Below are 25,627 nucleotides of genomic sequence, written 5' to 3'. Positions count from 1 at the left end.
GGAAGGGAGGCCGGCCCAGCGCCGGGCGCCCGGGCTGCGGCGGGAAGTGGGTGCGGCGCGGCTGCGGGCTCGCGGCGGCCGCGGACCAGGATGGGAGCGGAGCCCCCGCGCCGCCCGCAGCCTCAGGAGCCCCGCTGAGCCGGCCGCGGATCCGCCGCGCGGGAGCCGCGATGTGTCTGCGCCTTGGTGAGCCGCGGGGTACACCCCGGGAGCCCCGATCCCGCCCCTACTCCGCCGGCGCGGGCGGAGCGCGGTGGAGGGGGCCCGGGACCGGGGTCCGGCGCCTTCTCTGCAGGGCACCTCCCGCCCTGGCCTGTTTTGCCAGCAGCGACCGGGCGGGAGGAGGGATGCTGGCGCCTTCCCCACGCCCCTCCGTCCCTCTTCCCCACTTTCCTTCTCGCGGAGGCGGGACCCCCAGGCCGGGGGAGGAACGCTGCGGAGAGCAGCCCCCCGGCCCAGGAGGGCGAGCGGGGGAGGGCGCGCAGGGCTCAGGGAGCTCCGAGCCGGAGGCCGTCTGTCTTCCGCTTCCTCAGCCTGCAAAGGGCTCCCCCTTCCATTTCCTCCACTCCCCCAGCCAGGCCGGGAGGGAAGGACCGCTGGCAAACGGGGTCCAGACAGAGGAGTGGGACGGATGTGTCCCCTCCCCTCGCTCCCCGGGCTCGGTGATGCCGCTCTTGGGCATCAGACACACCTGGGGAGTGCAAGAGACCTTGTGAGCCTCAGTTTCCTCCTCTGTAAAATGGAGATAGTAGACCCTCCCCCATAGGACTACAGTGAGGATAACGTTAGCTCTAAGAATAAAGTGCTTACCACGGTGCCAACCACACTGCTAAGTGCTCCAAGAATGGTGACTTTGAAACAAAGAAGCCAGAGACTGCCCTCAGACTGCTCCAGGCACAGCCCCACCCTGGCACCGTGCCTCCAGTTTGACCAAAGTCTTGGACTTGGGATGCAGCCGTTTGTTTATAAACCCTGCTGGCCGGCCAGCCGGCGCTGAGCAGGGTGGTGTCTGGGTTGCCAGGTAGGTGGGTGGGTGGGTGGGGTGAGGTGGGTCAGGTCCCTGGGACAAAGCTGCTGTGCCCCTTCCTGTTTGGCTAGCAGTTAATCTTCACAATGAAATTCCAGTTCCACATGCCTGTCCAGCCTGTCACCTGCTCTCTGATTCTCCTCTATCTGGTCCAGCTCCAGCTCCAGCTCCAGAGGGTCCTGCAAGCTCTGGGTTCTCAGACAGCCACACCAAACCCCACCCATTTTGCATAGGAGAATTCCGGGCCTTAGGAAAGGCGCTGGTACAATGTCACATAGAGTGTCTGTGACTGGATGGCCCCATCCCTCCCTGATTCCTGGGGACTGCCTCTTGGCACAGGGTCCCCCAAAACATCCAATCTAGTGATTTTATTTATTTTTTAGCTGCAAAGCTCCCATATATGAAATATGATCCACAGACTGAGGAGACTGAGGTCTAGGAAGGGACTTAGTCAGGTCCCACCAGGTGCAACAAAAGAAAAGGGGCTGTTTAGTTCTGGGTACCTGGCCTTCCAATGTCACAGAGCTGGCTAGAGTAAGGGGCCACCAGGGCCACAGGACCAGCATGATGTGTGTGTCTAAGGGTAGAGCCAGGACCCATGGGGGAAATTCCAGACAGCAGATCTGGAACAGTCGAGGCTGCCTGAGCAGGTTTCCCTGCTCCTAGGGGTATGCAGATAGGGGCTGGACAGCCACTTGGCCATGGGGAATTTACTTGGTCCCTGACTTTCTTTTGACATCCCCCCCTCCCCCACCACCACCACTTGCTCAGTCCCTGCCCAGTGCCCCTGGACCAAGAACTTGTTTTCCCAGCACCCCCAGGGTATGCCGCAACTTTCCTCTCCATCTCCCCAAGGTGTGCCCCTCCTTTCCCACTGGGAGACCAGGAGACTCAGAGGCTTGAGCTTCTTTCCCTGAGTCACCCACTTCTAGGCACTGCAGTTCAGCAGTTGTGAGCTGAGTATCTACTGTGTGCTAGGCCCTATCCCAGAATGAATCCTGAGCAGGACCTAAGCCCTGCCCGATGACCTAGGAACTCCTTGAGGCCTGGATAGTGACTGTCAAGCTCATGGTGGTACCTCAGGGCCTGGCACAGAGCAGGTGCTCAGTGAACATCTGTGTAATGAACACACAAATAAATGAATCAATGAATGGGAGTTGAAGGGAAGGATCATGGGTCCAGAGCTAGAGACCTAGCTTCAAATCCTAGCCCTGCTGCTCATGACTTAGAACACTGACAAGGACTACCACCCTTTATTAAGTATCACCTGTGTGCTTCTCCGACCTTAGAATTCCAAGGACTCTCATGAAGGCATTGTGAACCCCTTTTCTGGATGAGGAAATTGAGGCTCAGAGAAGACAAGTTAATGGCCCCAACTTCTCCAGAAATATTTAGAACCCAATTTCCATCACTCCTACCATGGCATGTATTTTTCCTCTGCCCATGGTCCTGACACTGCTGTCCCCCACAGGTGGCCTGAGTGTGGGTGACTTCCGGAAGGTGCTGATGAAGACGGGGCTAGTGTTGGTGGTGCTGGGTCACGTGAGCTTCATCATAGCAGCTCTACTCCATGGCACTGTGCTGCGCTATGTGACTGCCCCCCACGATGCTGTGGCTCTGCAGTACTGCGTGGCCAACATCCTCTCTGTCACTTCTGCCATCGTGGTATGACTGGGCTGGAGGGGGCTTGAGAGGTCTTCAATGAGTCTCCACCCAGAGCCTGGGATGGGCAAGTAGAGAGTCCGAGCACTAGCCCCTGCTCCACCACTTACCAACTGCATGAGCCACTCAACCTCTGCCTCAGCTTCCTCAGATGTAAAGTGGGATCATAACAGCGTCCAGCTCAGAGGGTCCTGATGAGTATTGAATGAGATCATCCACATAAAGTGCTCGGCACAGTGTCTGGCACATGCTCAGTGCTCACTACTGTGAACTGGGAAGGAAATTGAGGCTCAGAGAAGACAAGTTATAATAATAATAGAGAAATAGGCAAGGCTCCGTTGGACAGAAGGAGCCTTGGGAGGGTTCAGGAGGGTTCACAGAGGTAGAGTCCCCTGTGCTGGATATTGATGGATGAGTAGGAATTCACAGATAGGCTGCAATCACCATAACCCAGGTATGTGGCACGCTGGGGCCAACAGGTAGTAGAAGAGGCTTGGAAAGCATTCCAAGTACAGAGAATGGCAGGTGCAAAGGTATGGAGGTGGGAATGGCTAAGATCTATTCTGGAGACACTGAAAAAAAAACAATTTATCAGAAGCTTGGCATTAGGCCTTGGTATACAGTAAGTATTGAATAAATGATAGCCGTGATTATGGCTGGATGTCAGTACCTATTTGATGAATACATGAATGAAAGGGCCCCATATTCTCGAATTCATAAAGTTCCTTCCCACCTAGTAAGAGAGGTGGCCGCAGCCTTTGGGCAACATCCCCACATCAGTATCTGAGTTCCTTTCCTGCTACCTCCTGGCTAAGGGATTTATTTCTCTCTCTAAACCTGTTCCCTCCCCTGCATAGTGAAGCTCATCCAGCCTGCTGGGCCCCAAGGCTTGGGTGAAGGATCTCAGGCCCCAGCGAGTAGCAGAGCCTCAGTGGGACAGGGCCGGGCCCTGCAGATGTGTGCGGTGTCCCTTGGAGTTACTATTACTGTTGTTTGTTCCTCTCACCATAGAAGGCAGGGAAGGCAGTGAGCTCGGGTTATGGGCTCCAGGCTGGACCACTTCCACTTTACCCTCATTTCCTCATTTAATTCTCACTGTTCACAGCAACATGCGGCCATTATTATCCCGACGGGTAAACCGAGACTCGGGGACTCACCCCGCCTCCTACTGATATGAAGAAGCCAAGCTGGATTTGAAAGGCTTGTGTCTGACACCAAAGCCAGTGTCTTTCCCATAAGCTCACCCTGGAGAGCGGGACTTAGCCCAGAGAGGTTGAGGCGCCTGCTTATGGCTACACAGTGAATTAAAGACATTGCTGGGTTCCTATCACACCATCTGCGCCCTTGGGTGCAGCCCATGACCCATACAGTGAGGGCTCAGGGAGGAAGCCTGGCTGAATGGAGCTCCCAAAAGATCCAGGGGGCAGCTGGTAGATTAGACACTCACCTCCTGGGGCTGAGGGTGGTTAAGGGGTCCTGCAGGAGGAAGAACCCAAGCAGGTGAGGAGGAGCAGGAAGGGTGTTCCTGAGAGGGTGCTATGTGGGCAGCATCATGGGCAGGCCGTGTGTAGGTGCCCATATCCAGGGCAGCGAGGAAGAGACTGGCCGGGGTGGGGTTGAGAAGCTGATGGGACTGAAGCCGGGTCACTGAGAGCCTGAGATAATTTACTCCTAAGATTTTGAATTCTACTCCATAAAGTTTCCTAATTTGTTTATTTTGTTTTTAGTTCCTTGCCGGTTGAGTTAGTTTCTTTCAAAATCGCTTGCACTCCAGGGAGACAGGTCACGTATGTCCTGGCACATGCCCCTGTGGCCCTGGGATACACAGGTCCCTGTTTGAGATACAGAGCTGTAGGCAGTGGGGAGTCATGGAAAGTTGTAGGCAGGAAGTGATTGTGTTTTAGAAACATCACTTCAGAGCTGGACCATGAGGGGGCAGTGCCTCCATGCAGATCAAGGTAATGAGGCCAAGGCTAAGCAGAGGAGGAGGTAATTTGGAGGGCTCAGTTGGCATTGGTGGACTCCTTATCCCAGCGTGGCCCTGACCCCCACTGCCCACTCTCCTCCAGCAGGAGGGTCAGGGCTGACTTGAGCCTCCCCACAGGTCATCACTTCAGGCATTGCAGCCATCGTGTTGTCACGCTACCTCCCCAGCATCCCCTTGGTATGTGGCACCTCCTGGGATGGGGCTGAGGGGTAGGAAGGGCCTGGCCTGCTTGGGGGGGTGAGCTGACCCCATGGGGGCCAGAACTGCCCATGGGGTTGAGCCTGATGTCCACTGACCAGTGATCTTTCCTATCCAGCGCTGGGCAGTGTTTAGCTCAAGCATGGCCTGTGCCCTTCTCTCTCTGACCTGTGCTCTCGGCCTCTTGGCCTCGATAGCCGTGACCTTTGCCACCCAGGGCCGGGCACTGCTGGCTGCCTGCACTTTTGGGAGCCCTGAACTACTGGCGCTGGCACCCGACTGTCCCTTCGACCCCACACGCATTTATGTGAGTGCTTAGGCCTGGGACGGGGCGGGGGTCATCCAGGTACTCATCAGAGGTGGGAAGGGTTCTTGGAGTCTTGCCCTCCACCCCCAACGCCTGTGGTCATCTCTGCCCCCTGTGTCCTGCAGAGCTCCAGCCTGTGCCTCTGGGGTATCTCACTCGTGTTCTGTGTGGCAGAGAGCGTGTTTGCTGTGCGAGGGGCCCAGCTCGCCCACCAGCTGCTGGAACTGAGGCCCTGGTGGGGGAAAAGCAGCCACCACATGGTAAGGCCTGCCACCCCCTCCACAGCCTTGATTCCCCAAATTTTCTGGGGTCCCCTGCTGGGCAGCCCCCATCCTTCTGCATGGGGCTCCCACTTGAGAACTGGCGCAGTAGTCTTCTCCCCAGGACCAAAGGGAAAGGCTTGAAGGCTCAGAGAGGTCAGATCTCCCAGCTAAGTCACACAGCTGGCGCCTGGTTCACCCAAGGCCCAGGATCTGAGGGAGGGAGAAGGTCATCTCGGCTTGAATTGGGGGCACTCCAAGGGTATGGTTTGGCTCTTGCTTGGTGGGCAATGCAGTGATGCCCCTTTGCTTCAGAGATCCTCCCATTTCCCTGGGTGTACTGGAGGAGACCCAGACACAGATCCCAAAGCCTGGCAGCCTCTTGTGTCTCCACAGATGCAGGAGAGCCCAGAGCCTGTGGAAGGCCATGACCTGGTGAGCTGCCCCAGCTCTCTGCCGCTGACCCTCTGACAGCTGATGCTGCACCCAGACCTCATGGCCACTGTGGCCCTGCAACCAAGTCTGTGCTGTGACCAGGCCAGGATTCCTGGAGACTGCCCATGAGGGCTCAGTTGTCCATTCTGGGACCTGGGTGAGGATTTTAAACCCCTCTCCCGGCCACCCAGCCCACTGCACTGAAACGAGACTTTATTCTGCAGTTATTAAAAAGAACAGAGATGCTCCACAGGGATGCATGCAGCGGGGGAGGGGCTCGGCCAGGGGGCCTGTGCTTTCCCACGCAGGATGCAGTGGGGGAGGGGTGATCTGGGCATATCTGCCCATCTATCTGTGGGCCTGTGTGTGTGTGTGTGTGTTTGTGTGTGTGTGTGTCTGAGGGAGGTAAAATACACAGAGGGGTCTGTGGGTCTGAGTTCATCCAAGTACTGAAAGGCAGGCAGGAGTTCATGGGACTCACAACTGGGTGCTGGAATTGAGAGGTTTTCCTTCTGCGGCAGAGCTGGAGCAGGAAGGGTTGAGGCCCTCCTGCAGGGAACGATTGATGGCTCGAGGAAGCTTCTTCCTTAACCCCCGCCCCCAATCCTTATCTCCCCTCTAAATAAAAAGACTGGCTCCACACCTGGGCTTGGCTCCTCACCTGGGTTTCCACCCCCCTCCCCCAGGCTGAGATCTGTAAGGGCGGGGGAGGGAAGCTTGCCCGGTGCTTGGTTGGGGAGGGAAGTCTGGCTCGTGGCTGTGCGGGGAGGGAGGGTAGTGGGAATTCCGATATCTGGGTGGGGAGGCTTGAGGGGAAGACAAAGCCAGATCCTGGGTCTCCCCATCACTGCTGAAGGGAGATACTGCCTTTTGGATAGGGGGGTGCTAACCGCTTGCTTGCGCCTTGGGGGGGGGGCGGCAGGGTTCCCTTTCCCATAGGCTGCGCCCCCGGAGTGCAGACCCCGGGGGGCAGGGGCAGGCCCAGTCTGCCCCCCAGCCTGGATAGACACGAGGGAGAGGAAGCTGAGAGCCGGGAGAGGGCCAGTGAGGCGGGGAGGAGGGAGACCTGGCTGCTCCCTCAGAACTGGGAGGCGCTGCTGGGGTCGCACTGCAGCAGACGCACGATGGACGGGTCGCTTTTGGCCCCGCGGATGAACTCCTCCAGGGACAGCTTGCCTGCGGGGCGAGGGGAACAGTGATGGGGGACTGGCGGCAGCGCGGCGCGGGGAGGCGGCGCGAGGCGGCGGGAGGGGAGGGGAGGGGAGGGGAGTGCGGCCCGCCCCCGGTGCCCCTCACCGTCATTGTTCGTGTCCATCTGGCGGAAGATTTTCTCAGTCCTCTTTTCCGGGGTGGACTCGTCCTCTGGCATCTTCATCACCGACGAAACCATCTTGTAAATGGCCTGGGGGTCGGGAGGGGAAGGCAGGGAGTGAGAGGAGGCTGTAGGAGCCCCTAACCCCAACCTTCAAAAACGCCCCAGGTACGCTGAGGACAGTCGCTCCCGCCAGGGTGGGGTGGAGAGGGGGTCACGGCGGCGTCAGGGAACCGGGAACGAGTGTCTGAGAAGGGCTCCCAGAAGAGGGGGCTACTGGAGTGCGCCCCGACCACGTTCTCCGGGAGCGCTAGGGGGGAAGGAATTGCTGACAGGGGGCTCCCCGTATACAAAGACCCCGCATAGGGAGGCTCTGAGTGGGGTGGCTGCGTGGAGGGGGTGAGTAGAGATGTTGGAAGACATCGGGGCCGAAGGTTCCGAGGTAAGCACGGGACTGACGCTGCTTCTCAGAAACTCCGGTGGCCCGCGTTTGGTGACCGACGGGGAACTGGGCTGAGGCGGGCGGCACTAGGCTGCGGTGCCGCTGTGGCCGGCAGGGGGCGCTGGGCCGTACTGGGGCCGGAAGGCCGGAGGCGGCTGGGCCCAGAGGGGGCGGGGAACATTATGCAAATAAACGCAAATAAGCATCGGTCGGAGGCGGGGACAACCTGGACTTCGCTAGGCCGGAGGCTGCAGTCCCACGTGCAGGAGCTCCGGAGGCGACACGAAGGAGGGTTTTTGCGCTAAATGTACACAGAGCTTTTGGGGCTTGGCCAATGGGATAGGCTGGGTCCTGGAGCTCACGGACCGATGGTCTCAGTCTTCCAGCTTTTTGCTACTGAAACCACCTCCAAGAAACCGGCTTTGCTTCTCCCATACCATAAATTTACCCAGCCTCAGATCCGGCTTTAGCCTGCACACTGGTCTCTTCCAGCCTCATTTCCTTGGGTCTGTGCCCCACGCCGCCTCTGAAAGCTCTTTCTAAACACAGATCTCTACCACCACGTCCCCAGCCCAGCAGGCCGCCCCCTCTTTCCAGTCATACACAGGCCTCCTTCCAGACCTGCCATGCACTCAGCTCCTTCTGGATGCTTCCCCACGCTTCTGCTGCTGCCTCCCACTCCTCCCTGTGGCTCAGCTTGCATGGCTCCTTCTTAGGGAGTCCTTCTCTAATCCAAGCTGGGTCGGGGCCCATATGCTGGCACAGAGCCTCCTGGGCTTTTCCTTTGGGGACACATCTCTGGAAGTAATTCCGCCTTTGTTGGATTGTTCTTAGTCCCCAATGTACAAATAAGCACCATGGAAATCTAGCTAATGCCGGTATCCCCAGAACTTAGCACAGTGCCTGGCATCTGGCAGGGACTTCCCTTTTAAAAGCCATTGGCACGTTGGCATTCAAAGTTTTCATACTCTAGTCCCTCTAACCCCTCCACTACCAGGCCTCCCCTGGTAGGTGATTCTGCCACAACTAAACACCCCTGCATCTTTCAGATTTCCAGCATTTACAGCCTTTGCCTGGAACAATAATACTAGCCACCATTTATCAGGCACCTACTATGTGTCAGGTACTTAACATGCATTACTTCTAAACTTCACAACAGCCCTGAAATGTAGGTATCACAATCCCCATTTTCCAGATGAGAAATAGAGGCTCAGAAAAGGAACTGATGACAGATCAGATTAGAACCCGCTCCCTCTTAGTTGCTGGATAGATGCTTGTGGGTGCTGATGACTAGCAGGGGCTTTGAAGTAAGGTGGACCTGGTGTGGCCTCCTGGTTCCATAATCACTTGCTGTGTAGCCTTGGACAAGAACTTAACCTCTATAGCCTCAATCTCCTCATCTGTAAAATGGGGGTAATTATATCTCCCCTATGAGGATTGTCTAGCAGATTAAATGAGATCATGAGTGTAGAACAGTGACTGGCTAGAGTAAATAGTCAGTAAACAGCAGCTTGTATAATAGTTGTTACTCATCCACCACACCCTCAGTTCTTCCCTGACCTTCAGTCCCCTGAACTCCCAGATGTCACATTTACACCCCTGCCACCAAGCTGGTCAGTGTGGCCTGCCCACCAGAGTGGGAGCCCCAAGCAGCCAAGATGCAGTTTCTTCCCTTCTAGTGTGCTCACCTCCTTACCACAGGGCAGGGTCCTGAGAAGGACTGAGCGAGTGACTTAGTGAACACTTGCCTGTGACGACTACTCCTGGGCCTCCTAATTAATTGTCTAGAATTGCTGCTCACTCATTGTTTCACTGGAGCCGACTTGTAATTAATCAGTCACTGGGGTTTGCAGAGCTCTGTCTGCACTGGCCGTCTGGGGCTGACTGATGGGCTGTGGTGAGGGAAACCAGGGCCCAGACAGCAAAGGCCAGCCAGGGGGTCCGGAGGAGCTCAAGGAATGGGACTGGCTGGCGTCTCCAGCAGGGCTGAGATTTACCAGCATATACCAGGGTAACCACACTAAGTGGTAAAACATGAGCACCCCTCCACACTGATTGGTATCCAGCTGCTGCCCAATCCCTGAATAATGCTCCACCACCCTGGCTACCCCAACCCTTCCACCAGGACCCCCAGAACTCCCCACTATCCATCAACTAGAGATTTAATGTCTGGCCAGTGGGAGTCATTGACTAACGTAAAGGCTTTCCCCTAGACAGGCATAGGGAGGGCACCATGTCCCAAGGCAGCCCATTCTACTCTAGCTGGAGAGAGCAGACCCAGACCCTTAGTGACAAAGAAGCCAAAGAGTCCAGTAGGGGCTAGGTGCATTGGAAGTGGGCAGTCGGCAGAGCTGAGGGACGAAAAGAGAAGGGATTCAGACAGGCAGAAGGGAAGGGGGCAAGAGCCGTGCAAAGCTGTGCAGCAGGATTACTCAGGGCACATTCCAAGGATGTCGAAAAGGCCATTCGGGCTCAAGCAGAGAATGTACAGAGGAAAGACTGACAAGGTTTACCAAGTACCAACTGTGCTGGGCCTTCTGCCAGAGTCCCTATCCCACTTTATACCTTCAGTAGCCTTGAGGGTTAACATCCTACTCTATGGGTGAAGAGACAGAAGCTAGGGGGAAATAGTGAACAAGGAACTGGACAGGTAAAAACCAAAGCAGAGCCTTTATGGTCTTTAATGCTAGACTGAGAGGATGGACACTCTAGAAGCTTTTTGAGATAAAGCTAACATGTCACACTTAAATTCGTATGAAAATGGCATTCATATCAGGCCCCTAAATCTCCCTGTAAGATCAGAATCACCATCCCTATTTTTTAGGTGAGCTGTCTAAGAATGGAGGCCAACTTCAGAATTGGAAGCCAGACCCCTTTCAAGAGGCAGCTGAGTGGTGGCCAGCTTGAGCTTGACCCCACATATATGCTGTGGGACCTGGGACAAGTCACTTCCCCTCTCTGAGCCTCATGAAGTTGTTGTAAAGATGCACTGAGCTCATGGCTATAAGAATCTCACTCAGCATGAGGCTATCAGTGGGCCCTCAATTAATTAGTTGGAATGTGGCTGGGTATCCAGATGGAATGTGACTGTGAATCCAGGTGGCCCACTCGCAGGCTGTGTGGCTTCAAGCAAATGTCTTTACCTCTCTGAGCATCTGCTCTCTGGAGTAAACGAGGATCGGTAAAACATAACTGGCATGCACTCTGCAGAAATGTCAAATCTCGAAAGACAAAGAAAGGCTGAGGAACTGTTACAGACTAAAGGGGACTAAAGGGACATGAAAATGAAATGCAACGCGTGATGCTAGGTCAGGGTGAAAAAGAACATTATGAAGACATTTGGTCTGTAAGATAATAGCATTGTTTCTATGCTAAATGTTCTGACTTTGATGATCATAGTATGGGTTATGTAAGAGAACGTCCCTGGTCTTAGGAAATATATCCTGTTGTATTCAGGGGTAAAGGGTGCTGTTTGGACAACAGGACATCACACGCATGCGCAGCACATGATGCTAAAGCACAGGTGGTCAGTGTTAACTGGTGAATCTGGAGGAAGAGCCTACGGGAGTTGACTCAGTTCCTCTTTACATGAGGGAGTGTTTCCTAATAAAGAGCTCTGGAAGGGGGTGTGAGAACAGCACCTGCACTGCCCCCCACCAGGGAGGGCGGGTGCACCTGCGGGCCTGCGCCTGGCGCCCAGGGGCCGGGCCCACCTGCACGATCTCCAGCATCTCCTCGCGGCTGATGTAGCCGTTGCCGTCCAGGTCGTACATGCTGAAGGCCCACATGAGCTTCTGCTCCAGGCGGCCGCGCGAGGTCACGCTCAGCGCGATGATGAACTCCCGGAAGTCGATGGTGCCGTCGCTGTTGGTGTCGAAGGTGCGGAAGACGTGCTCGGCGAACTTGGAGGCGTCGCCGTAGGGGAAGAAGTTGGCGTAGATCTTCTTGAACTCGTCCACGTTGAGGATGCCCGTGGGGCAGTCCTTGAGGAAGCCCTTGTACCACTCCTGCAGCTCCAGCTCCGAGAACTCCGTGTTCTCCCGCAGGTCCTGCAGCATCTCGGGCCGCAGCTTGCTGTTCTGCTTGCCCATGGCCACCGAGCTGAGTCCTACCTGGGTCCCCGAGGGGGTCACAGAATGGAGAGGAGAGGTCAGGCCCCCCTGGTCCCTTGACACCATTCCAGGAGGTTCCCCCAGACACCAGACACCCCAGCCTCTCTCTTGACCCAGAGAGAGGAGCTGGCCCAAGGTCACGCAGCCTGCACCCAGGCATCCTGCCTCTGTGACAGGCTCCACACCATTTCCCCAGATCATCCCCGGGAACAGGCCTGGAGACAGAGGAAGGGAAGGGGGCTTACATTTACTAAGGCCCTTCTCAGGGCCAGCCACTGGGCTGTCACAGATATACACCATTTCACCCTCCCACAGTGAAGCCTGGGGGTTAGTCCCATTTTACAGATGAGAAGACTGGATCCAGGAAGTGAGGTGACCTGGTTCGAGGTACACAGCCATAGACGGACAGGACTGAGTCCCAGAGTTGCCCAGGGAGGTGCAGAAAGGCAGCTGGCCCTCGTTGCCTCACATAAGCCTGATTACAATGAAACACACCTGCAGCCCATTCACTGGCCTGTTCTCCCACACACCTGTGCCTGACAAGGGGTGGATACGGTAGGTGTAGACCTGGGCTCCGGAGCCAGACCACCCTGGTTTAAATCCCAGCTCTGCCTCTTACCAGCTATGCGACATCGGGCAATTTCCTTAAACTCTTTCTGCCTAATCTGTAAAATGAAGATAACAGTATCTACCTCCTTACTGTTGTGGAATTAAATTAGTTAATACACGTGACACATTTAGAACGATGCCTGCACATATAAGTGCTATGTAAGTGTTAACTAACAATGACTTACATGTACTAGATGCCACAAGACTCACGCACAACACACAAATGAATACATACTGATACATACGCTACGCAGCTCACCAAATCCACACACTGGGTCCCATGCCATTCACGTACCAACCCACATCCACCCATGGGTCACCATCCACACAGGACAACATTCCCGCTGCTCTACAACTCACATGGACTGACACAGGGCACCATGCATGCACAACTCCCATACCCTGTGTATCAAGACATACCAGCCCACGACCCCACATGTCTCACACATGCCATCACAAGCCAGCTCCCATGCTGACACCTCTCACATGGCCAGCTGCAAGTGGGACCCTCAGGCACCCTTACCATCTTTCTCTTCTCAGGGGTGCTGCCAGGTCCTAGGAAAGGGAGCTGCAGCCCTTCTCAGATCTACGAGGGGTCCCTATTCCAGGGAGACCTGCAGCCAGCCAACCCTCCCCAAACACTTACCTTTCCCTAGTCCAGAAAGGTCCCCTCAGTGCAGGAGCTTAGAGTGTGGCGGGCTAAGGGGATGGCAATGGAGAGGTGACAGCCAGGCAGTTCTGGGCAAGGATGTGGGAGTGTGTGCAGGTGACTCTCCCCCAGCTTGGGGCTGTGAGACAGGGCAAAGGGGTTCCTTGTGTGTGCATTTGCACAAAACTCCGCGCACATGTGGGTAAGCATGTGTGTGAGTGCATATGCTCGTGTATGCATGTGTGCTCCCGGTTTCTGCATTGCATTTGTCTCCCCATGTGTTTCAATCCATATCTGTGCATGTGCATATCTGTGCATGTGACTAGGTATGCACCCATCACAGTGTGAGGGGGATGTGCCTGTGTGGCCATTTGGGGGACCTGTGTGTGTCCTCAGCAGTGTCTCATATGCATGTTTCTGTAAGTTGGTCACTCTCCTTTCTAAATCAGCCTCTTCTGCCCCAAGCTGAGGACCCACAGAACAAGTGTGTGGGAGGGGACTGAGGAAATGCGTAGGGCTGGGGTGGCAGAGTGTGTCCCTTAGTTCCTTCCTCAAGGTCCAAGGAACTGGGTCATCGGGGCGGGGGCAGAGAGATGCACTGGGCAGGAGAGATCTTCCGGTGCCCCTTCTTCCCTGCCACCCTCAGAGTTGCCCCTCCCGGTTGGGAGACTTGGAAATGCGGGTGGTAGAAGAGTCTGTCGTCTCGCAAAGACCCCCAGTCACCAGAATGGGAAGGACCTGAGAAACCTGCCTGGGGGACCCTCCCCGAACCTCTCCCCAGCTCTCGCCCTGAGCCCCCACCTCAATCCTTCCGGCACTCGGAGCGGCGGGCGAGCGGCCCCTCCTGGAGGGGGCGCTCGGAGGCGGCCGAAGCGAGACTCCTCGGGGCCGGCCACTCGGGGGTCAGGACCCTGGAGAGCTCCGCGCGTCCCCCCGGGGCGCCCCCACCCCCTGCGCGCCTGGAGGGAGGATTCCCGGGAGGCGCGGGCGCGGCGGGGTTGGGGAGCCCTGGACGTGGCCCCCTCCCTCCGGCATGCCCCCCCCCCGCGTCCCCCAGCCCCGGCCAGAGCGGCCCCCACTCACCCAGCGACGCGGAGACACCGACTGCGCAGGGAAGGCGGCGCTGCTGCGGCGCGAGGCGACAGAGGCGGCCGGAGGGGCGGGCGGGGGGCGGGGGGAGGGACTGCGAGGGAGACGCCCCGCAGCGTTCTCCCGGAGTCCCTCCCCTGGGGTGGGGGTCCCAGTTCCTCCTCCCCCCCCAGCCCTGGGGGTGGGGGTAGCGTTGGACTAGACTCCGCCCCCGCCCCTGCCCGGGAGCGGGAAGGGGACCCCCTCACTTCCCCGCCCCCTCACGAGCGAGCACCGGCCGGGGGAGGAGGACCACGGTCCCCATCTCTTTAGCATCTCGACTCAGGTAGCCCGAGAGGGTGGCAGGAGGTCCGTGCCCAGACAGGTCTTTCCTAAGCCGAGGCAACCCCCCAGCCCCCCGCCCCTTCGCCGCCTTCCCCCGCCCCTACCTGGGCGCGGAGCCGCACGTCGAATCCGGATCCTGGTGGTGCGCTAATTGCCCCGCTGCCTCCGCACCTCGGCTCCGGAACTGAGCGGGGGGCTCCTGGCGCAGGGCGCCGCGCCCACTCCTCCAGTCCCCGAGGTCTTCCGGGGCCAGGCACGCCCTCCACCCCGCCTCCGCCTTGGAGAGCAGAGCGCACCCCACCGCCTGCCCGCCGCTCCCGCTCTCCCCGGGACGCCTCCCAGAACGAATCCCACCTCCCAACATCGATCGAAAGTGCTCCTCCCACACCCTCACCTCCCCCGGCAAGAGAACCCCCTGCCTCCCTCCCAGCCTCTGCCTGCAAGGGCTGGGGAGCATCTACCTCCAGCCTGGGGGGTTCTGAGGTGCACGGGCCCAACCTCAGCTACACTCCCTATATCCTGAGCTCCGTCCTTTCTCCGTCTCTAGGAAGTGGTCCTTAGCGCCCCCACTTCACAGATGAGGAAACTGAGGTTTAGAGGGATTGAATGATTTTTCCAGTGTCTGTCAGCTGGTGAGTGGAAAGCTTGGACTTGAATCCATGTGCCCTCAACCATTGCGCATATTTATCAAGCACTAGTTCTGTGCCTAGCGCTGTTCCAGGCAGTGGGGTTACAGGAGTGGACAGCAAACAATGTATAATAAGTGTATTATTAGAAAATGGGGAAAAGTAGAGATCGGTGTGCAGAGGTTGGGATGGTGGCAGTGCTTTGGCCCGTGCCGTGGACTTTAGGTTTTATTCCAGGTGAGATGGGAAGCTCTTGAGGCTTCGAGCAGAGTGAGAGGGTCTGACTCCTGGTCCAGCTTACTCAGGCATTCTGTCAAGAACAGATTTAAGGATTGGGGATCAGGGTGGGAGCAAGGGACCAGCCCAGGGTGAGAGATGGCCAGGGTGGCAAAGATGGGTCTGGTTTTCAGAGGTGCTTTGAAGGTGGGCCGACTGCATTTGTCTTCTGACTGGACAGCCCCTTCCGATTCTGTGGTAGTGGCTGGGACCGTCGTGGCTTCCCAGGGCTCAGACCAAGGTGCTCAGGTGGTCAGTCTCCCCTTAAGTCCCTGCTGCTTAAGGCAAGCAGGGAGAGGGGGTCTCAACTGGAGGGGCTGGGGAGCCAGGCTGGGGAAGTCTGGGAGGCAGCTGGGCCCTCCAGAACACCAGTTCCTCTGTGTGCCTTGGCGCTGGTGTTGGGACCCCTGTGGAGGCGTGAGAGACGCCAGACAAGCGTGGGTGGTTCCCAGCTGCCTCCTGCATGAGGGCCTGGAGGTGGGGAGAGACTGGCTGCTCAGCCTCCACCTGGGGCCCTTTGAGTGACAAGCTCTCCCCCGCCTCCCCACTAAGACCGGGAGGGCCTACTGTGCCGGGGCAAGGAGAGGGGCCTGCCCTGTAGTCACTGCCTCAGGCCCTCCCCTCCCCTCCTCTTCCCCATCCTGTGGGTCTCAGTTTACCCTTACGTGGGCTGCTCAGCCACTCTCTCTGCTTCCTCCCACTTCCCTGCCCCAGCTTCACTGCCTCCAGGCTGACTCCTCAGCGTAGCTCCTCAGGAGCCTGCTTCTCCTGGCCCCACTGTTTTTCTTCTCTGTGTGGGTCCCTGCCCTCAGGAATCCCAGTGTGCATCCTGTCTCCCCAAATGGAGTTTCTGAAGGCAGGACTGTGGCTTTCCCTCGCCCTGCATACCCCACCTGCCTTTGACTTTCCCTGCACCTCCAGTGAGTAGGTGGATCTGGAGGTAGGGTTTGGGACCTGGTAGGTTCTGCTGGTTACTTCCCATCAGCCACCTCTCCCCTCCCAGGGGCCTAAGAAGCTCTGGGAGACTCCTGTGAGCAAAAGAGAAAGGCTTGGGGTTCTCCCCCACTGCACACTAAGGCCCTTGGCCCAAGACTCGTGCCCTGAAATATAGCCAGGAAGGGAGGCAGAGGGGCAGTCGTCAGAGGCCTGGACTTCTAGATGACTTGGAGCAAGTCTGTTCTCCTTTCTGAGCAGAAAGTTTAGACAGGGGATCTGGGTGCCTGACATTCCCCAAGATCACAGTACTGACAAGAAAGACCTCATTTGCTTCCTCACTGGCCCTCAGGCCTGAAATTCTGGACATGAGCATACACAGCTGAGGCCCCGGTGGCCCTGGAGCCCTGCCAGTGTGCCTTCTCTGAAGGCCTTTTGCGGGGGGGGGGGGGGGTATGGAGGAATCCTTGCCGATGACACTCAGCCTCTTCCACCCCAGACTGAGGCATCTAGGAGAGAGGAGAGGCACGTCTTCGGGTAGATGTAGAGGGTGGCTGTGAAAAGAACTGAGCAGTGGGCATGGTCCATGGGAGGGGATTTCCCAGCATCTGACAAGTGAGGTGACAGGTAGCAACCCTTCCTTAGGACTAGAAGAGGAACAGACCAGCTCCCAGGATGCTGGAGAGAGAAGCAGTGGGGATGAGTGGAGAGGGGACCACACAGCTCTGAGGACCTACTGTTTGCAGAGTGCTTCACGTGTGTCACCTCATTTGATTGGCACTAATCCTTAGGAGTATTATTGCCATTTTACAGATGTGGAGACAGGCTTCAGAGAAGTGAAGTTACCTGCCTGAGGTAATATAGCAAGAAAGTGACCATGTCAGCATTTGAACCCAGTTCTGTCTGACTCAGAAGCCCAACCCCCCCACCAGAAGCCTCTCAGTGAAGTAGGTGGAGGTAGCCCCTCCCCATCCCCCTCAGAGTCCTAGCCCCACCCTCCCTCTTTGGTCCCAAGTGGTTTGGAAAATCCTGATGGGAGCAGATGGTGGGGACAGATGGAGGGAAAAGCATCTTGGGGCTGAATTACAAAAACAAACATTGATAAAGTGATTAAAACCTCAAGCCACCCTTTTCCAAAGGGCCCTGCCTACCCCAGCCTGGAGCACAGTGGACCCTGAGGTGGGGGCCTGGGGGTCTCCTCATGCCCCGCATCTTAGCCCAACTGATCCCAGCTCTGCCTGCCCCCCTCACCGCCGGGGACCACCCCCGGACCAGAGCCCAGGGTGGCAGAGCTGCCAGGAGCACAGCCTGGTCCTGGCTGTTCCCGAGGAAGCTGGGCCAGGAGGAACAGAATGGGGTGGAGAGGGGGTGTTGGGAAAGTCCTGGAAGCTGGGACTGCAGACCTGAAGTCAGGGGTGAGAGGGGCGTTGTGGTGGAGCTGGGGTCCCTTAAGTGAATCTTGCTTTATAGATGGGACTTAGAGAGCTGCCATGCTGGCCCAGGTCACACAGCAGCCTTGTAGCTCCCACCAAGCCAGGCAATCCCTGTCCCACACCTGACCTCCACAGTGGAGAGGGACAAGGCCCTGGAAGCTTCAGTTGGTTCCTTCATCTGCAAAATGGGAAGGATAATAATAGCCCCCCTCCCAGGGTTATTGAGGATTAAGTGAGAGAAAATCTGTGAAGTTGGGGCACTGGGCCTGCAGTCTCCACCCAATAAATGTGGGTTCCAAGCCGATAACAGGGAATCCCTGCTGTTGGGGGATCAAGAAGATGATTGGAGGTGGTCCCTCTACAGAGCAGAAGTTTGGGCTTGAAGATTCTGCAGCAGAGCCCCAGGGGCTGCCGAGCTGTGCAGCAGAGGGATGGCTGCAAGGCCCCCCAGGAAGAGCACTGATCCCCAAGAAGGCAGCTGCTCTCGGCCAAGCTAAGAATCCAGAAGAGAGAAGGGGCTGCATCTTTGCTTGTTCCTCAATATGAGAGTACAGACTTCATAGGACGACAAACTCAGGTTAAGATCCTGGGGTGGCCCCTTCCTAGCTTTGCAAACGCTGGCAAAAAAAAAAAACCCTCTGACCCTCTGGCTCCTTCTCAATAAAGCCCGCATTTCCAGCTGCTTCCTGGACTTGCTCCCAGAAACCCACAGACACCTTGGACTAAAGCCAGCCAATATCCAACTCATCACCTCCCATCCCGGCCTGCCCTGTGCTTGGGTCCCGGTCCATCCATCAAACAAGCCCGAGGCTCCACCCCATCTGGTCCCACACTTGATTCAGCCCCACACCTGCTTCTTTCCCCAGTCAGCCCTTTTCACTAGAGGATGTCTCTCAGGCCTGCCCTGTCCTCTCCCCATCACCTCCCCTGCCCCTATGCCTTGTCAGATGGCTCTGCATTATCACTCTGGCCCCCTCACAGCTCTCCCCACCTTCAGTTTCTCTAAATCAAGTCCCCTTCTTCTCTGCTTAATAACCTTCCATGGCTCCCCGTTGCCTACCAGAATAAGTGGACAGTCGAGGTTCTCCATGATGTGCCCCAACCCTACCCTCCCACCTCAGTCTTACCCTCCACCTTCCCTTACTCTCCCCACCGGTCCAGCACCTCCTTGACCAGATGGCCAGGATCTCCTCTACACTGAAAAGGGGGATCTGGAGGCAAGGCCGGGGAAAGGGGGCTCCCTGACCCCCATTATCACTGCATATGGGTTTTTAACTGGAGTGGGTAGTGAGAGATGCAGGCAGCAGGCATTCCTTGCCTGCAACAATGATCCCTCTTCCCTCTGAGGCTGAAAGCAACTCAGCTGGAAGGGCCTTGGGCTCAGCCAGAGAGGGGTAGTGACTTCCCTGAAGTCGCCCAGCCAGGCTCACCCTTTTGGCCTCCCCCAAATCAGAAGTGACCCGACGCCCCCACCCACCCAGCTCTTCTTACATAAGCATTTGGATCTTTCCTTTCTTTCACAGTCCCATTGCAGGGAGTTCGCTGCTGTCACTCTTCCTGCTCTGTCGCTGACTGTTTGAAAATCATTCCTAGGTTCACAGCAAATGGAAGTGGAACAAAGACCGGGAGGATGAGGTCACTTGTAACTTTATACACAATTCTGTCTGATGTGTTACAGCCTGCATACAGGCCATTTGAGACCTGAGTCAAGACTTTATAAAGTTCTTCCTAAACTGGGATCTGCCTCCCAGAAGCCTTCTGGCAGCCTAGCTCTGCCTTGGGGGAGGGGGGGTGTTGGTTGTCCAGGCTGAAAGCTGCACCACTGGCCAGCTGTGCCCTCCCGGAGCTTCAGTTCTTCTGTGAAATGCCTCCTTCCCAGGGTTGCTGTGAGGAGTCCTGGAAGACACTAAGGAGGGTGGTGCACATGAAGGAGGCTGCTCTGTGGCCCTTCAGGGCTCAGGGGTGACACTTATACAGCCTTGAGGGCAGGTGCCCCCAGTGAGAGGAAAGGTAACATCCTAGCTCAAGGTTTCTGCTGGCACCTATTATCCCCATTTTATAGAAGGGGAAAATGAGGCACAGAGAGATCAAGTTTCCTACTGAAGACTGGGTGGGGTTAGAGCCAGGTCGAAGTAGGACCCAGCTCTGTTTCTCTAGCCCTTTCGAGTGGGCTAGGGTGCCTTGAAGAAGCAAGGGCTTCCCAGAGGCTTCAGAGGGACCCAGAGTCCCAGAACCCAACCCCTGGAGGCCTAGGTTGCCCTATCCCAGGGGCCTCATGCTCCCATCTGTCTCTCTTGCTGGGAAGACTGGGTCAGCTTCTCATTTCCAGCACCTTAGGTTCTCCCTGAGGCTGGGGATTGCCTCTTTGTTTCCATAGTAACAGTGAACAGAGGGGCCTCCTGAATTCGCACAGAAATACTGCACCGGGACCTGCAAGCACATATGGGCCCAGGGAATCCCTGGATGGGCAGCCTTGGGTACATGCATGCATGCACACACACACACACAGACACACACCTCTGCACAGGCGTGCACGCCCAATGCATGTGTGTGTGCACACCCAAGCCTCCTTGTGAACACGCACACACTCTCGCACACGCAGGCACGTACACCATAAGCCTACTAACCGAGAAGTGGGTCAGGACATCATCCTGCCTGACATGACCCACTCCCACAGCCACCCTGGCTTGCTCAGATGCAGGAAAGGTCTTGGGGAAATGGGGGACTTCGCTTTAGCTTTATAATAACACCCACTGCTACATTTATAGCTACTTACTATGTGCCCAGCATTTTCCTTTTCACATATAACACAATGTCACTTTATGATGTGTGCCCAGTGAGGAAACATGTTCAGAGAGGTAGAGTGATTTGTCTGAGGTCACACAGTCGGCATGGCCAAGGCAAGATTTGAGCCCAGGACTATTTGGCTCCTGCCCTCTCCACCAGACCTCTCAATGCCAGACCCATGAGTATTCACCTGGGACCCACAAACACAGATGGGGACGCCTGGCGCAGGTGGGCCCAGAGTTGAGGCCTCCCAACTCGATTCCTGGGTTCCTGGACTTGCGGCTGTGAGTAAACACTATTGTTAGGCCTATTTACAGATGAGAATACTGAGGCTCTGGGAGGTTCCGTGACTTGTGCACAGTGCAGCAGCAGCAAGACCCAGGCTCTGCCTGGCTGCGGTCTGTGGTCTGCCCACCTGGGACCAGGCCAAGGGAACAAAGCAGAGGCAGGGCCCCCTCTCCCTGCTGGCGCTCTGTCCCTGGAGTCTTTCCTGTTCTGGGCAACACTGGTTTCACTATGCCCGAGGCGGGCGCCCTCTGCTGGCCATGTCCTGGCTCTGCAGGGCCATGTTCCCTCGGAGCGAAGGGGATCCTCCTGTCCCTGGGATGTCGGAGGTGGGAGGGCCTTTGAGCCTCCGACCCTGACTTCAGATGGTGGTACCTGAGGTCACCCAGCCACTCAGGAGCTGAGCTGAGCTGAGGTTTGAGCCTAATGGCTAATTTCCAGGCTCTTGGCCTTCCACCCCTCCCAGGTGGGGAAGAGATTTTACTCCAGCTGCTTTCACTTTCTGCCACATACCCCTCCACATCTCAAACAGGACCTATGGTCCCATTGCTCTCGAGGGATCTTGAAGACGGGTTTGTAGCTGAGAGTCTGTCTCCAAAGCAAAGCTGGGGTCTAGGGCTTGAGGCAGTTTGAGACATGGAGCTGCCACTGACTGGCTGTGTGGCGTTAGGAAAGATTCTCAACCTTTCTGAGCACTATCAGATGGGAGCCAGTTCCTTTGTATACTCTGAAGAACTGGAGAGATTTGAAGGTCTCCGCCAATTAGAAGGCATTTACTCAGACTCCTTCCTCTTCCTCTCGATTCCCTCCCCTCCCCACTCCCTTTCTTCGTCTCCTCCTTCCAGCCTCGGCAACCCCCACCACTCTGTGGTATGGATATTATTATCCCTTCCTCTTCAAGAGGAGTCATTTGAGGCTCAGGCAGGTACAGTAACTGGCCCAGTGGCACCCAGCTAGGCACTTCTGGCTTAGAATGCGGATTTTGGAGAGCCTACCCCTGCCCTGTCCCCTCATCTTCTCTCTTCTCACTCACTGCATCTCATCCATCATTTCCTCCTACAAAAAGTGTCCCAAAGCCTTTATCGACTTCTTTCCTATCCTTTGCCACCACCCAGGCCAAGCCCATCATTTCTTTATTTTATTGTATTTTAATGATTTTTGAGAGAGAGAGAGAAAGAGAGAGAGAGAGAGAGAGAGAGAGAGAGAGAGAGAGAGAGATTTTGTTGTTCCACTTATTTCTGCATTCATTGGTTGATTCTTCTATGTGCCCTGACAAGGGGTCAAACCCACAACCTTGGTGTATGGGATGAAGCTCTGACCAACTGAGCTACCCACCCAGGACAAGACCCATCATTTCTGGCCAGGCGACTGTAGCAGGCCCCTCATCTCCTCACAGGTCATCTGACCTTGTTTTCTACAGTCCAGTCTACACACTGGAGTAGGCAAAGTGAGCTTTTTATTTTATGTAAATCAGACCACATCACATTTCTCTTTGAAACTCCTCATTGCAAGTGGAATTAACCTAAATTCTCTTTCACAACCCTCCCCACCCCAAGCCCTGTGCTATCTACCCAGCCACCTGTGTTTCCTCCTTGCTCATGAAGCCCAGTCTCACTGGTTTCAAATTTCCTGAACATACCAAGCTTGCTCCTGCCCCAGGGCCTTTGCACTTGTGGTTCCTGTGGCTGGAGCACCTTTCCTCTGATGTGTGTTATGCCTGCTGCCTTTTCTTTCTTCCAGTCTTGGCTCAGTTGTACCCCCTCAGACCACACTACCTAACATTACCCCAGTCATTCTCAACCACATTACCCCATTTTTTCATAGCTCGTGTAAGTTTCTCCCACTGGAAGGTGAAATCCATGGGAGTGAGGGCCTTGGTTTACAGCTATGTCTCCAGGACCTAGCATAGCACCTGATAATTAACAGGTGCTCAGTAAGTATTTGTTGAATGAATAAAGCCCTCCTTAGCCTTGACTTCTTTTGCAAGTTTGGAACATCTTTCAAATCAGTCCTATTTTTCTCACTCCCATTGTCATAGCCCAGAGCCTGTAGCAACCCCTCCTACCCACCATGCCACCCTACTCTGTTTCCCCTGCTTCCTTTTCACATAAATACTGCTCTCTCAGGCCTCAGGGTGAACTACTCTTTTTCTCTCTGCCCTTTTGCCCTCATTTGACTAATTTTCATGTGGCTGTCAGTAGTAATTTAGCTCAGGCATCACTTCCTCCCAGAAGCCCTCCATGCTTTCCTTTCAAGTTAATGCTTACTTCTGGCCCCTGTAGATCCTTGGTGCCTCCTGGTTCAGAGGGCAGTCTCCTCTCTATTTTAAGAGTGTGTCTCTCCCTCTCTACAATGGGAGCTCCTCAAGGCTAGGACCCATCTGGCTCATCACTGTGTCCTCAGCACTCATCCCTAGGCTGGCCTGGCACAGGTACTTGGGAAACACTGAGCTGGGCTGGTCTCATCACTGCTGTGATGGGACCTTTGGGATTAGACAGGCCAGACCAGTGTCTTCCAGCCGTATGGCCCATGCAAGCCACCTGCTCTCTTTGAGTTCTGTTTTCTTCATCTGTAAAATGGATACAACAATCCCAACTCCTCAGGGTTTCGAGGTTTCTAAAGGAGCTTCTCTCGTGTATGTGATGTGCTGGCACGTGGACAAGGGTGAGGGAGTGATGAGTCCCTTCCCAGGTGTGGTCTGGGCCCTGGGCTTCGCAGCTGCCTCTGAGCGGCAAGCCCCCTCAGGCCCTCCAGGGGAAGAAAATGTATGTCTTCTCGTGAGCCCTGGCCCTGGCTCTCTGCCCTCAGAAGCCCTCGGAGGTGAAGGAAGAAGGCAGGCAGACTGGAACAGTCCTTAAACTTGGAGCCACATAACCAAATTTGAGACGTGGCTCTATAATTCACCCAGGGCAAGTCCCCACACATCTGTGAGCCTTGGCTTCCTGACCTGGAATGAGAGCTAACAGCACTTATAGCCTAAGACTCAAAATGACGTGAACAAACAGCCAAGTTCTTAGTGGGAGCTTGATTATTACAGCCCCAAACAATGTCCTGCCTCCTCCTGATTCTTCCTGTGGTTCCAGGTGTGTGTATCATGACCAAGGTGGCAAAGAGGAGCCTTCCCAGGTTACCTGAGGTCTGGCTTAGGTGCCTGCAGCCTGGGTTAGGTGCTGGGACGCTGGGAAGCTCTAGACACTCATGCCCTCACCAGGTGACAATGTGTAAGTGGCCAGTCGGCCCCCTAGGAGATGTCTGTGGAGTCTTCCAACTGAGATCAGCGCAGCTTGGGAAGACAGAGGCCCACCCTCCACCTCAGGAGGTCGTCACCCGTGCATTTTTATTCATTCCTTCTCTGCTGTATTTCCAGAATAGTGTGCAATAAATGTGTCTGGAGAGCAAGACTGTTCCATACATTCAACAAACACTTATGAGTGCCTACTGTTCTTGGCTCTGTGCTAAGCGATATACATAAAGTCAATGGCCTTAACAACCCCCTCCCAGGGCCACCCAGGGTGCTCCTAAATCATCCTAGTTCTTCTTACTCCCAACCCAGCTTCCACTGGTTGCCAGGCTCCAAGCATCGGGACTTTTCCCAGAATCCAGGTAATGCATCACGGGGTCTGGGACGGTTGCACCCCCACATCCACCACTCTCCAAATCCTCCCCGTCTTTTATGTCCCAACTCCAGCAATCCTTCCCGTCCCTCTCAGGCTCTCAGACATCTGCCCCCTCCCAATGCCCTACATCTACCTGGGGTTATGCCCGGAGAGACCAGCAGGTGGCGCTAACACTCCCTTTTCAAAGCCCAGCGCCGGACGGAACTCCAGACCCCGCTAGGACCCCGTCCCTTCCTCCCTTTCTTCCCCGCAGGGACCGGAGTGGGCTCTGTGACCTCTAGGTGACCCCCTCCTTCCTGCTGGCTCCAGAGAAGAGACCCAGGGAGACTCCAGTTGCTCCCGCAGGCCCCGGGTTGTCTTTTCCTGCCCGGTGGGTGAGGGGGTCCCTAGGGGCCCAGCTGCAGCTGGTGGGGCGGGGCCGGGGGCGGCGGGGCGGGGCGGGGCGGGACGCAGCTGCCCGAGGGAGAGAAAGGAAGAAGGAGAGAGAGAAAAAATGGAAAAGAGAGAGAAGAGGTAAAGGACAGAGAGAGGTGCTCTGGCTCCCAGGCTCCTATCCCAAACAGGTTGACCAGGGGACTGCCCTCTGGACCAGGGTCCCAGCTGAGTCTTACCTGAGGACCAGGTAAGTGGCTGAGGAAACAGATGGGGCTGGGGCGTGTCAGCCTGCCGAGCAGAGCAGGCCTGGGGTACTGAGGGCGGCCAGTTGAATTCCGCTGCTCAGCGAGAACCCCTGAGCCCGCCATCAGCTCAGCCCTTCCAAGGAGACCAGCCAGGAACTTGGGAGGCAGCGAAAGGAGCCCCTGGGATGAGCATTAGATGAGGGCTCTATTGCTGCTCTTGACTCACGGTGTCAATTTGCACCAAGCTCTTTCCATCTCTGCACCTCAGTTTTCTTCATCTGAAAGGGGGAGGGGGACATCTTGAAGATGGTCCTGTGGGGTAACTTTGCAAGGTGTCCCCTTGCAAAGGATTAGCCCTTCCAGGGGCCTCTGGAAGACCAGGAGGCCTTTAATTTCAGACAGTGGGGAGAGGGGCTCATTTGGAGAGATGGGCAGCCCCTCCGTGTCAGGGGCCCTAGGGCCCTGGTCTATGCCTCTCTCCTTAACTCGTTTCTCAGGGACTCAGGGTGCGGAGTGTCACAGAGTGGGGGTGGGGAGTTTCCCTAGCTGTCTGGTGTTCAGAAACCTCATTTGGGGGAGGATGGTGGGTGCAGGTTGAAGGCATTTCTCTCGCGCTCCAAGATCAGGAAAGAAGTGG

General features: G+C 56.2%; 2 protein-coding genes across 5 annotated transcripts; one reads left to right on the top strand and one right to left on the bottom strand.

Moving 5' to 3' along the window:
* Window positions 1-6,516, top strand: TMEM54 (transmembrane protein 54). Its single transcript, XM_081145494.1, is given in 7 exon segments — window positions 1-133; window positions 136-186; window positions 2,499-2,692; window positions 4,794-4,853; window positions 4,993-5,181; window positions 5,307-5,441; window positions 5,838-6,516. Coding segments are annotated over 7 exon segments (747 nt in total). The 5' UTR covers window positions 1-90; the 3' UTR covers window positions 5,913-6,516.
* HPCA (hippocalcin) lies at window positions 6,074-25,478 on the bottom strand. Of its 4 annotated transcripts, XM_081145491.1 has the most exons (5): window positions 14,518-14,740; window positions 14,084-14,183; window positions 11,344-11,742; window positions 7,173-7,278; window positions 6,074-7,052 (listed from the first exon to the last, which is right to left on the bottom strand). In XM_081145491.1, the coding sequence occupies exons 3-5, from the start codon at window positions 11,719-11,721 to the stop codon at window positions 6,955-6,957; spliced, it is 582 nt and encodes a 193-aa protein (XP_081001617.1). In that variant the 5' UTR covers window positions 11,722-11,742; window positions 14,084-14,183; window positions 14,518-14,740; the 3' UTR covers window positions 6,074-6,954. The 4 variants fall into 4 exon arrangements, with proteins under 4 accessions (XP_081001617.1, XP_081001616.1, XP_081001618.1 ...); XM_081145490.1 differs by lacking the exons at window positions 14,084-14,183; window positions 14,518-14,740 and adding an exon at window positions 24,982-25,478; XM_081145492.1 differs by lacking the exons at window positions 14,084-14,183; window positions 14,518-14,740 and adding an exon at window positions 12,998-13,296.
* Between the last annotated feature and the right edge of the window lie 149 nt (window positions 25,479-25,627).

Source organism: Miniopterus schreibersii (assembly GCF_964146895.1).
Source record: "Miniopterus schreibersii genome assembly, chromosome: 8".
NCBI classification, from domain to species: Eukaryota; Metazoa; Chordata; class Mammalia; order Chiroptera; family Miniopteridae; genus Miniopterus; species Miniopterus schreibersii.
This window is presented reverse-complemented; position numbering and strand designations above follow the sequence as displayed.